The sequence below is a fragment of the Crocodylus siamensis genome, chromosome 1 (assembly GCF_052110815.1).
Source record: "Crocodylus siamensis isolate JL-2025a chromosome 1, ASM5211081v1, whole genome shotgun sequence".
Taxonomy (NCBI): domain Eukaryota; kingdom Metazoa; phylum Chordata; order Crocodylia; family Crocodylidae; genus Crocodylus; species Crocodylus siamensis.
The window spans coordinates 256,927,217-256,939,493 of NC_143395.1; the positions used below are offsets into that span (position 1 = coordinate 256,927,217).

General features: G+C 45.0%; 1 protein-coding gene across 1 annotated transcript in view; it reads right to left on the bottom strand.

The window, feature by feature from the left end:
* Nucleotides 1-12,277, bottom strand: part of DSCAM (DS cell adhesion molecule) — a 628,177-nt gene that overhangs the window by 322,049 nt on the left and 293,851 nt on the right. Inside the window, exon 2 of the mRNA XM_090031636.1 lies at nt 10,296-10,302. Coding sequence (XP_089887762.1) covers nt 10,296-10,302 — 7 coding nt within the window. The remainder of the gene's footprint in view (nt 1-10,295; nt 10,303-12,277) is intronic.

Sequence of the window (12,277 nt, forward strand, 5' to 3'; positions counted from 1 at the left end):
TCAAGACCAGAACTTGATATTCCCATTCTGGGACTGTCTCACTCAGTCAGGGATGGGTGGTCACCCTATCTATTCCCCCTGCAGTCTTCCTGCTCTCCTGCAACCTGCACCTTCCACTCCCAGCTCCTCACAGCCTCTGCCCCTCTCTCAACTCTCTCTAGTTTTTGCTTGTTCCCTGCTGCTCCCCTGAGTCTTTGCCTCTTCCCCTTTTATTCCCCCCTTACTGTCAGACACTGCTTGGTCTGCTCCATCCTGGAACACAGCGGGAGCATCTACATGAGACACTAAATCACTGAAGCAATGAGCTATGGTAATGTAGCTCATTGCTACAGCAACATAGTGTTGGCAGGCACAAACCCTGATACTGATACTAGGTCACCACAGCAATGAGCTATGTCACTGCAGTGTCTAAAAATTGTTGTGGGAGACTCCATCCTGCAGGGCACTGAGGGGGCAATCTGCCGCCCCGACCCCTTAGCCCAGGAAGTCTGCTGCTTCCCGGGGGCCCGCATCCGAGACATTGCGGAGAGGATCCCGCAGCTCCTCCGGCCCACAGACCACTACCCCATGCTCCTTATTCATGTGGGCACCAATGACACGGCTCGGAGCACCCCCAGCCAGGTCATGAGGCGCTACAGGGAGTTGGAAGCGGGGCTTAGGGGTCTGGGAGCTCAGGTGGTGTTTTCCTCGATCCTCCCAGTCTCGGGCTATGGGCTGAGGAGGGAGAGGAGGATCCACGCGGTGAACCAAAGACTGCGGCGCTGGTGTTATCAGGAAGGCTTTGGCTTCCATGACCGCAGCCCGCTCTTTGGAGAGAGAGGCAGCGAGCTGCTGGGAAGAGATGGCCTCCACCTCTCTCCCCTGGGGAGGAGGCTCTTCTCAGCCAGGCTGGCTGACCTGCTCCACCGGGCTTTAAACTAAGGCCGCTGGGGGATGGGGGGACTACTGCCCTTGCTGGCCCGCTGAACGGCCCTTGCAAAGCCAGCAGACCAAGGCACTTAAGGGGGCACTTAAGGGAGCTCACCCCTGCCCCAGCCCTGGCACAATCTGTGGGCAAGGCAAGATCCCCCAAGGGCACACTTGCCTGCCTCTACACTAATGCCAGGAGCCTGGGCAACCAGCAGGATGAGCTCGTCCTCCTGTTCAGTGCAAAGAAATATGATGTCATTGGGATAACGGAGACCTGGTGAGACTCCACCCATGACTGGACCACGGGTATAGAGGGCTATACCCTGTACAGGAGGGATCGTGTTGACAAAAGGGGCGGGGGTGTAGCCCTCTACATGAAGGAAATCTACATGTCCCTGCAAGCTGATGTTGGCGACCGGCATGGACAGCTAGAAACCCTCTGGGTAAAAATTCGTGGGGAATTCAGCACAGGGGACACAACGGTGGGAGTCTACTACAGACCTCCCACTCAAAGTCCCGAGCTTGACCAGGAGTTTGCCCGGGAACTGACTGAGGCTGCTTGCTCCAGGACCTTGGTTGTCATGGGTGACTTCAATTACCCGGACATCTCCTGGGAAGATCACTCAGCTAAATCTGAGCGGGCGCAAAGCTTTCTCTCGTGTGTGGATGACCTCTACCTGACCCAAGAGGTCTATGGGCCGAGAGGCAAAGCGCTGCTTGACCTGGTACTGGCTACGGGGGATGACCTAATCGGCGACCTAGTGATTGATGGGAAGTTGGGTGACAGCGACCACGAGCTGATCACCTTCACCATCCGCCGTAAAGCTGGCAAGTCAGTCTGCAACACAGAAGTCCTTGACTTCAGAAAAGCCGACTTTGACAAGCTCAAGAGGCTTGTCGGTCAGGCCCTCAGGGACCATGACCCCAGGGAGATGGGAGTTCAAGAAGAGTGGTTGCTTCTCAAGGAAGCGATCCTCAGTGCACAAGCTAAATCTATTCCAACACGGAGGAAAGGCAGCAAGAAGGCACAGCAGCCCCCCTGGCTCTCCAGACACCTAGCGGACCTACTGTGGCTAAAAAGGAAAGCCTACAAAGGATGGAGGATGGGATTCACCTCCAAGGAGGATTACTCCGCGCTGGTCCGGTCCTGCAGGAAGCAAACCAGGAAAGCCAAGGCTGCAACTGAACTCCAACTAGCTTCAGGCATCAAGGACAACAAAAAGTCCTTTTTCAGGTATGTGGGGAGCTAGAGGAAAAGCAAGGGCAATGTTGGACCCCTGCTAAACCAGATGGGGCAACTGACAACTGACACCCAGGAAAAAGCCAACCTATTAAATAGGTACTTTGCGTCAGTCTTTCATCAGTCACATGGGATGCCCATGCCTGCTATGGGACAGGGAAATCTGGGTGAGGGGGATCCCCTACCCTCCATCAATGCTGACCTCGTGAAGGAACACCTTGAGAAGCTGGATACCTTCAAGTCAGCTGGCCCTGACAACCTGCACCCCAGGGTACTCAAGGAGCTGGTAAGCGTCATAGCCCAGCCCCTGGCACAGATCTTTGAAAACTCCTGGTGCTCTGGTGTAGTGCCCGAAGACTGGAAGAAGGCCAATGTGGTGCCGATCTTCAAGAAATGGAGGAGAGTGGATCCGGCTAACTACAGGCCCATTAGCCTGACTTCTATCCTGGGGAAGATCTTAGAAAAGTTTATCAAGGAGGCCATCCTTGAGGGACTGGCCCAGGCTAACATTCTAAGGGACAGCCAGCACGGGTTTGTTGCGGGTAGGTCTTGTTTGACCAATCTCATTTCCTTCTATGACCAGGTGACCTATCACCTGGACAAGGGAGAAGAGATTGATGTCATATATCTTGACTTCAAAAAAGCTTTTGATCTGGTATCCCATGTTCACCTCTTGACCAAACTGCCCAGTTGTGGCCTTGGCTCCACCACGATCCGCTGGCTGGGAAATTGGCTTCGTGGTCGGACCCAGAGGGTTGTGATTGATGGCAGTCACTCATCATGGTGCCCTGTAACCAGTGGGGTCCCTCAAGGCTCTGTCCTGGGACCCATACTGTTCAACATCTTCATTAATGATGTGGACATTGGAGTTAGGAGTGGACTGGCCAAGTTCGCCGATGACACCAAACTTTGGGGCAAAGCATCCACACCAGAAGATAGGCGGGTGATCCAGGCTGACCTGGACAAGCTCAGCAAATGGGCAGACGAGAACCTCATGGTGTTTAACACCGAAAAATGCAAGGTTCTCCACCTTGGGAGGAAAAACCTGCAGCACCCTTATAGGCTCGGCAGTGCTACGTTGGTTAGCACTACAGAAGAAAAAGACTTGGGGGTCATCATTGACCACAAGATGAACATGAGCCTGCAATGCGATGCTGCGGCTAGTAAAGCGACCAAAATGCTGGCGTGCATCCATAGATGCTTCTCGAGCAAATCCCGGGACGTCATTCTCCCCTTGTACTCGGCCTTGGTGAGGCCGCAGCTGGAGTACTGCATCCAGTTTTGGGCTCCACAATTCAAAAAGGATGTGGAGAAGCTTGAGAGAGTCCAGAGGAGAGCCACGCGCGTGATCAGAGGTCAGGAAAACAGATCTTACGATGACAGGCTGAGAGCCATGGGACTCTTTAGCCTGGAAAAGCGCAGGCTCAGGGGTGATCTGATGGCCACCTATAAATTTATCAGGGGTGACCACCAGGATCTGGGGGAACATCTGTTCACCAGAGCGCCCCAAGGGATGACGAGGTCGAACGGTCACAATCTCCTGCAAGACAGTTTCAGGCTGGACATAAGGAAGAATTTCTTTACTGTCTGAGCCCCCAAGGTCTGGAACAGTCTGCCAGTGGAGGCGGTTCAAGCACCTACATTGAACACCTTCAAGAGTAAATTGGATGCTTATCTTGCTGGGATCCTATGACCCCAGCGGACTTCCTGCCCTTTGGGCAGGGGGCTGGACTCGATGATCTCCCAAGGTCCCTTCCAGCCCTAATGTCTATGAAATCTATTAAACCATGCACAGGCTTGACTACACGATACTGATGGTTACTGCACAATCATTTAGTACTTGCTTTAGCAAGTTCTAAATGACCATGCAGTGCCAAATGCACAGTCAGGGGCATGTGTAAACATGCCCAGCATGTAAAAGCTCATCCCTTGCCTGCTCATGTAGGAGTGTTGGTGCTGCTGACTGGTCAGGCAGAGGAAGGAGCTTCCACATGCTCTTTGCCTGGGAGAGAGCCCAACCTGAACTGGAGCCAACCTGTGTCTGACATTAAGAGAGAGAGAGGGGTGGGTGGGGGAGGGACAGAAACTTCAGAAAAGAAACAGAGGCAGGGGGGTGGTAGGCTGCTCTGAGTCTAACTCTGGCCCCTGGCCTCAGGGCCAGAGTCAGAGCCACAGCAGCCACCTGCTTCCCCTTTCACTTTGTGTGCAAATATATGATGTCAGGCATTTTCCCCCCATGCTGATTGAGGGGGGGGGGAACTTGTCTTATAGTCGAGTAAATACAGTACTGATTCAGCATGCATTCCTCCTGGGCCCCATGAAAAATCTATTAAAAGTTTAGTATGTTTGAATATTCTGTACACAGTAATTGGCAGGCAAAGTATCATTTGTCACGTTCTGGTTTAATATTTTCAGCAAATGGTTGACCTTATGTTTGTGAAATCTGGGAATGCCAAACAATTTGTTCTGCTTTTGGGGTAGTGACTTGAGAAGGGGCTATTTTCCTCCTTTCATCCATTTGGTAGGTAAACATAAGCTGTCCATTAGCTAAACACTATCTCAACTACTCACTGTGCCAGGAAGCAACTCAGCCAGAAAGAGACACATCATTAAGACCAAATTAAAGTAATGGTTTCTGGACACTGTGGCCAGATGCTTTGGTCCAGCTGTGCAGTGCTCAATGCCTGGCCTATGGAAAAGGGGAAAAGTAGCTATAAACCAATTTTTAAGTTCCCTGAACAGGGAAACAATGTAAACTTGGTGAAGCTAAGGTTAGTCTGCAGTGGGCACACCTACACATGCATTTACTTTAGCCCAAATTTACTTTGGTGTAAGATACCCTGGAGTAAGGTTTTTAGGGCAGGTGTCTACAAATGCGTCATTAGGGAGAAGATTTGGACCCAGTTCCCTTCATCCCTGTAATGTGCCCCTGCTGCCACTGGAGGAAGTTCCAGGTTCCCTCTGGATGGTAGCCCAGAGGCTGGCAGGGAGCACTGGGCCATGAAACAGCTGTATCCTGGCCCAGGGGAGCTGCCTGCTGCTGGGGTGGGACAATGTCCTCTTGCCCCAGCAGCAGGGAGCTCCTGGCCCTGACTTCCTGATCAGGGGCACAGGACTTGGAAAGAGCTGTAGAGGACAGGCAGGACCCAGCCCCTTGCCCCAATCTGCCATTGGGGCAGCTATGAAAATGACTATCAAATTCTAAAACATGGGCTTAGTAAATCAGGAGGTCCTTAAACATGGCCACCAACACAATGGAACAGCAGTGGTGAAAAAACCTTAAACAATAAAGGGTGAAATATGCCCCTTTACTCCACAGGCATTTAGTGATTGTGTATATGATGGCAGGAGAAAGCAGCTAGCGTCCCCACCAGCAGATTGGGGCAGGGGGCTGGGAACTTCCTCACCTCTAAAGCTCTTTCCAAGCCCTGAATCAATCAGGGCTCAAACCTGCCCCTGACCAGGCCAGTTTCTGACTAGCCCCAGGCTGCACAAGGAAGTCTGCATGTTCAACCCAGAGGTGACTGGAGGCTGCCCAAAACAGGACAATCACTAGCTACCTCCAGGATGCACGTGCTTCCCCATGCATCCTGAGGTTAGCTGGGAACTGTCCTGGTCAGGGGCAGGTCTCAGCCAGTTCCAGGCTGGGCAAGAAACTGTCCCCATGCAGGGATCTCCCAGCCCATGAATGACATGTGCCCCTGGTGGCTGGGAGATCCCTGCATGGGGACATAATTGTGGGGCTCAGGCTGAGAGATAAGGGTCTCCCAGCCCTCCGCTCCCCAGTTGCAATGGCAGAGTGAGGGCTGGGAGATAAGGAGCTACCAGCCCCCACTCCCTGATCAAAATCTTGCAGCATGTAGCTTGGAGCTAGGGCAGGGGGACATAGTCCCTACTGAGGCTCTTGTGGCAGAGCCTGCACCAGCAGCAAGCAGCTCCCAGGGGTACGGAGCAATCTCCCACTACATAGTGGACGGCTGACTGAAGCAGATTTTGCTCCCAGTCAAGTATGTACACAAATGCTATGGCGCTGTTAGTAATCTCAGATGAATTTACTACTAGTACTTGCATGTAGCAAATTTATTCAGGATTAGGGAGATTTACTGTAAGTAAGCATGTGCACATGTAGACACACTTGCTTACTTTGCCGTAAACTATGCTAATACGAAGGTAAGCATCTAGTGTAGATGAGCCCAGCGTGTTATAAAGTTTGGGTGCTCCTCAAAATGGTATTTGATATGTTAATGACATGCTATCTTTTGTGTACAATCAGGCAGTTATATTTGTCAAGCTATATATGCCATTTTAGCACAACAAAAAGCAATGGTCCACATATTCACACCATTCGTCGCATTACAAAATTGGTGGATCCACTACAGAAATTGTGAATCTGAAGCAAAAAAGTTGCAATTTCAAACAGCAAATTCTTTACTGCATAAAACTTTTCAACACCAAATTTAATGCATATACAAGTGTTTTGAGGTTCTAGTACCCCACACAGGTCTGACTTCCCCGCCTCCTTCCAAGGGGCAAGGAGAATAGGAGAGCAGTTGGTTCCCTGATAGCCCACACCAATGGTGACCTGTCAGGGAACCTTGCAGGAACCCTGCTACAGCCACTGTGTTTGGTAGAGCACATGGTCTTGCTGGTGCTCTGGCAGCTATGGTTGTGCCATAAGGATTTCCATAACTGCTGCCAAAGCCCCAGCGGTGAGTCTGCACTTCCTGATTATTCATTACCACTGTCTGCTTGCCAGGTGGCAATAGGGGATGGGGCTGCAGCCAATGCCTCTGTGGGTGGTTTGAGGATAGTCGCATCAGCTGTTGCCACAGTGGCAACAGCTATTTGGGCAAGCCTGTCGGGGTGGATGATCAGGGGACGTGGAGAGCTAAGGAGCAACCCCCTATCATACCTTGGCTGGAGAAAGTGCCTCTGTTGCTTTCCAACCAGCAGCCCACAGCACTCTATTTTGGAAAGCTACAAAGTGCTCAGGCACTTCACAGCAGTACAGAAATAATGTCTGCCAGCAGCTTCAGTTGTATATATTCTCTCCCACCATTAACTAGACAAGAGAAATCGATCTCATACACACTATCTCTGAATATGGGCAAAATGCGTTTGTCCTGCCATTCATATACACAATCACTGAATGACTGTGGAGTAAAGGGATGTATTTCACACATTTTATTGTTTAAGGTTTTCTCACCACTGCTGTGCCATTGCGTTGGTGACCATGTTAAAGGACTTCCTGAGCCTATGTTTTAGGTTTTGATAGTCATTTTTCTTGGCTTTGAAAGATCTGCAGTCCCCATCTGGTGCCCATATTGATAAGTACATATTGGAACTAATATCAGCCAGTGTGGTATTGAAATGCCTGAAAATATTAGAGTTACAAAAGCTTTCACGTGTTTAACTATGATTATGGGGGGTGGGGAGAGGGGGCTTGACATTACAGCATATTAACTGAAAGCTAAAATTTGTGTGCATTTGTAAGGGAATTTAAGTGTTCATACACACACATCTTTTGGAACATTTAGCCAGAAAACTTAAAAATGATCATACCATTGCTATGATCAACACTAAAATTACTCAATAGTAGTCATATTGGTACTTGGGTTTTTGTATAATTTTATCATTCTGTTTGCTTTGTTTCTTGTACTTTGTTACGGTGGATTGCTGGTTTTTCAAGCTAATGTTTTAAATTCATGAAACATATCTTCTAATAATTGTTTTTAATGGTAATTAAAACATTCCCCAAATATTTCAAAGCAGAGGAAATTTACCCCCAAGCTGGAAATCAAAGCAAGGGTCATGGGTCATTGAAATCCAATTTAAATTCCATATTACAGGCAGAAGATTTAAGTGCTGCCTGGTCCTGGCTCATTTCAGAAGTGTGAAAATCACCTAATAATGTAACTTCCTTCTGGATTGGCATGATATGGAAAGAAAAGTGTTACTAGCAAAATCTTTTTAATAATTCAGTATTAATTTGGTAAAAATAAATTGGTAATAAATTTAAGAGTTAATTTATTTACATAGAGACACCACTTAAAAGCTCATCACTCAAGAACCATCTGCATGCCTCAGACATACTTAGGAAGCATACCTTCAGACACCTCTGATAGACAGTATTACCCCCATTTTTATAAATTGGTTATTCAGTAGTCTGTGGCAGTTGGAAACCTAAGCCAAATCTCCTCACTTCCAGTCCTATCCCTGATATGCAAGAGAATTTTCCTCACTTTTGGTATTCATCAACTGGACCTGTGGGCTTGCCAGTCTGTTTGCTCTTTTGTTTGGGTGAGCAATAAGGCTGCTCTTTGAAAATGTAAAGCATTGCATAAGTGCTAAATATTATTACTATTTCAGTTTCTGAGGCATATGTAAATACATTGCACTTCCATTTGGATGCAAAACTGCCCTATTTGCATGCAGAGCTGAAAACAAATTATTTTTTTAAAAATATAACCCTTTGACAGGCTCCTTACTTCATTTCAGATAGTCTTTTGTTGAACAGCCCTCCATTACACAGTTTTAGATACTTTTATAGTACTTGGAGGTACAAATTGAATTCATTTTACATAAAAAAAAAACATTTCAACTTGTTTTACTTAGCTCTATATTTCTCTTTTATGGTTAGGTGTAGTCATTTTAAGAAGCACAAATGGTCCTAAAGCTATTACTTATGTGGCTTTTAGTAGTATGAATCATGGAAGAACCCAGTGGTATTTTTTGCCTTCAGCAAATTTCTGTATGTTGAACTCTCCAAGTTTAGACTTGGCCAAACAAATGTCATAAGCCTTTCCCCACTTTATTTAAATCTTGGAGAAACACATACTTAAAAGGTAAAAAGTATTTAAGTAAAGAGAAGCCCATGTTGTTCAAACTATGAAGTTTCTTGCGGAAAAGGCATTCTCTTTTTCTCCAACTCCAAAGGTGGCCAGCAATATGTCTTTTACTTTAGCCACCTATAGACATTTGGGAACTTGTTAATAGTTTCACTCAGTTTTTTCTGCAGGAAACAGCTATGCAGTGAGACAACACAGGTGACCTGAATAAAGAGATACTCACTTCCTACTTCTGAAAGTACCTCCCTTTGAGTTATGTCCTCCAAGTTCGGGTGACCTGACTTATGCCTATACCATTGCTAGTGCTTTTGACAGTGACAGTTTTCTTGTTTTTAAGCATTATTTGTTTTCTCAGTGACAATATTTGCACGTGGAGATATACAAGTTGAGTATTGTTTATATGCATACTAGACATGAGGCATGGCATCCTAATGGCATTCTGGTTAGGATAGTAAGAAATATGGATGAATTTCACCTTTGTGCAGAGGATCAATAAGATGTCTCTGTATGACTTGCATCTCATTTAAGTCCTCAAAATAGAATGTACAAAGGACTGAGATGATGCGTTGCCCTTTTACTGGCCTTCTGTACAGGCATGACATTCACACTGTAAGAACAATCACTTCCCTTTGGAGAGTACAGAAGAAATATTAAACATATATAAAGTGGACATGCACTCTCTTTTAGGCAAACTTTTCAGACAAATTGTATGTGGGGGAGCTAAAAAGCCAGTGAATTTGGGGAGAGAAAAAATCTAGGCTGTAATATTTAGGATTGGCATTTTATAACAAATTAAGAAACAGCAATTTCTTATAGATTATAAAGTAAAGCATGAATAGCCCTGTTTTTCTTAAATAAAGCTTTAAACTAAAACTGTTTTAGCCCCTTTTTCTTGTTATTAGGCTTTTATTTGCAAATTCTTTTGTACAAGCCAATAGCTTAGGATGTGAACAGCCTTAAATGAATGTCATAAATGGAAAATGAATATAGTATAATCTGACAGCTGGCTGGCACTTAGTCTATGCAAATTCTGCAAAAGTTTAGTCTCTTGAACAACTGCCACAGTAGAATATATTTGGGTTATCATTATTTCTTTAATAGTTCATAGTGTCTTTACCTCCTAGAAAGGAGCTGAATTTTCAAGCCAAATTCTCAGCATCAATTCTATCATTGTACACCATACTTACATTCCACAACATATGCCTCTGTACATCATATCACCTCTAATTTATGCACAATTAATGTATGGATTTACATACAAAGATACATAACACCCTTGTTATTAGGCTTCCATTGACCTGTGTTCTTTCCATAATGTAGGGAAATTACTGTACAAAATGAAGTACACTAAAAAGAGCAAAGAAGGGTAAAACGAGAGAGAGAGAGAGGAGAGGGAGGAAATTTGATTCAAAAGTCAATATATTGTACTCCATTTTTTTTTCCTTTCTGACAGGAGTAGTGGCTCCCAAGTTTACTAAGGAATAGTTCAATAATAATGATTTAAGGCCGCTCTTCAATAAAAACTCAGCAGCTGACAATTTTTCAATTCAAACTGACAAGTGCACAAAGAAAGGTTTGAATAATTAATTGCAAGTGGTTGGATGGGATCTGATCATGTGGCCATCCTGTTACATGTGCTGCCTTTGACCTAATCTTTGAAACACAAATTTTAATAGGAAAAAAAAAGTTGCAGCTTCTTTAACTACCGGTGTGTTAACATGTAGCACCATTTGCCTAGGTATACCTTTGAGGCAATTATGTCCAGAGGAAAGACTTTCTTTCACTGGGGGAATGAGGACTTCAGGCAATGAAAAGGAACTGCATTGGTTTTTGTAGACATTTTTTAAAAATCAATCCTGTTTAATTGTAGGCATGTAAAAATAGGACAAGAGCAAGAAGAGTCAATAATATTATGTAAGGCTACAGCCACTACTACTGCTAGTCTTGCTACTTCAAAACCTGCTGACTAGAAAACTAACCTCATTTAATTTCTGAAGTATTTCTTGGTTAACCCCAAGACTTTTTTAATGGAAGCAGCAGGTGCATAAAAACTACTGGCACAGTAACCAGAGGATTCACCTATTCTAAATTTGACCAGAGGAATTCAAAGCTCCATGAACTTAACTAGAATACATCACAGTTGTGAACTGTTATACACCTGCCACAGTCCACCCCTGAACTTGCTCCTTTTTCAGTGGCAGAGTTAAATAAATCTTTATTCTGGGGTCCTTGAGGGTTTTGCTTGAGTGCAGACCGAATATTTCAGGATTGGTTCAACAGTTTGTCCTTCTAGACCTCAGTAGCTGTATAAGATGTTTGGAATGTGACTTAAGTCTAATGATAGCATTGAAAGAGTAATGTTCTCAAAAAGGAATTAGAATATAGCTGAAGTAAAAGATGCATCAATCATGCTATTAAGAAGTCTTATTGCAAAATTTTCATTTGGTCTTTCCTAAACGTAAAATGAAGTGTTATGGAGAGGCATTCATTAATAAGAAACATCTGCTTTTATATGGTGCCCATACTAGGCTATTATACATACATACAACTATTTTCTGAAATAATTTGCAAATCTTATAAAAGCAAACTTTTCTTGAAATGTAAACTACCTTAAATATTCATAAACTAATAAGATTATTTATGTAAGAAAGCATCCCATATATGCATGTCTGCACATAAATGTCTCCATGCATGTGATAAATAATATAAGGTCCCAGTTTGGGATAAATTATGTATGGCATGTATAATACATGAATTGAGAGTTAACTGCAGGCAAAATTATTCACACACAGAAAGCTGGAAGAGGGCGTTCAGCAGGGAAGGAGTCCAGTATTGAAGAAGGGGGGCAAACAAATAAGCATCGATTCATTCACTTTGAAACAGTATCATCCAAATTAAGAATTCATAACCAACATCTGTCCATGCTTCATATCTGGGAAACACTAATATGAAATGAACTGTTAAAGATGAGGAAGACAAAAGGAAATCCCAAATTACAATATGAATGTTGAAAAATTGGGAAAGGTTCAGAAAAAAAATTAAATTCTGGAAGGCCTCCTTTTCACTGCAAGCCTTAAGAAGCATAGTCCAAGAGAAGCTTAAGAATGTATTTGAGCATGATTTATACACATCCTTATGGGCAGATCCAGGATCATGGACACACCCTCATGGGCAGGATCACACTGTTATGAGTGGATCACACTCCAGCTATGTGGCACGTGAGTTATGACTTTTCTGAGCTCACTGTTATATCAGAGTAGCTTCTGCCAGAAGGTCCTAT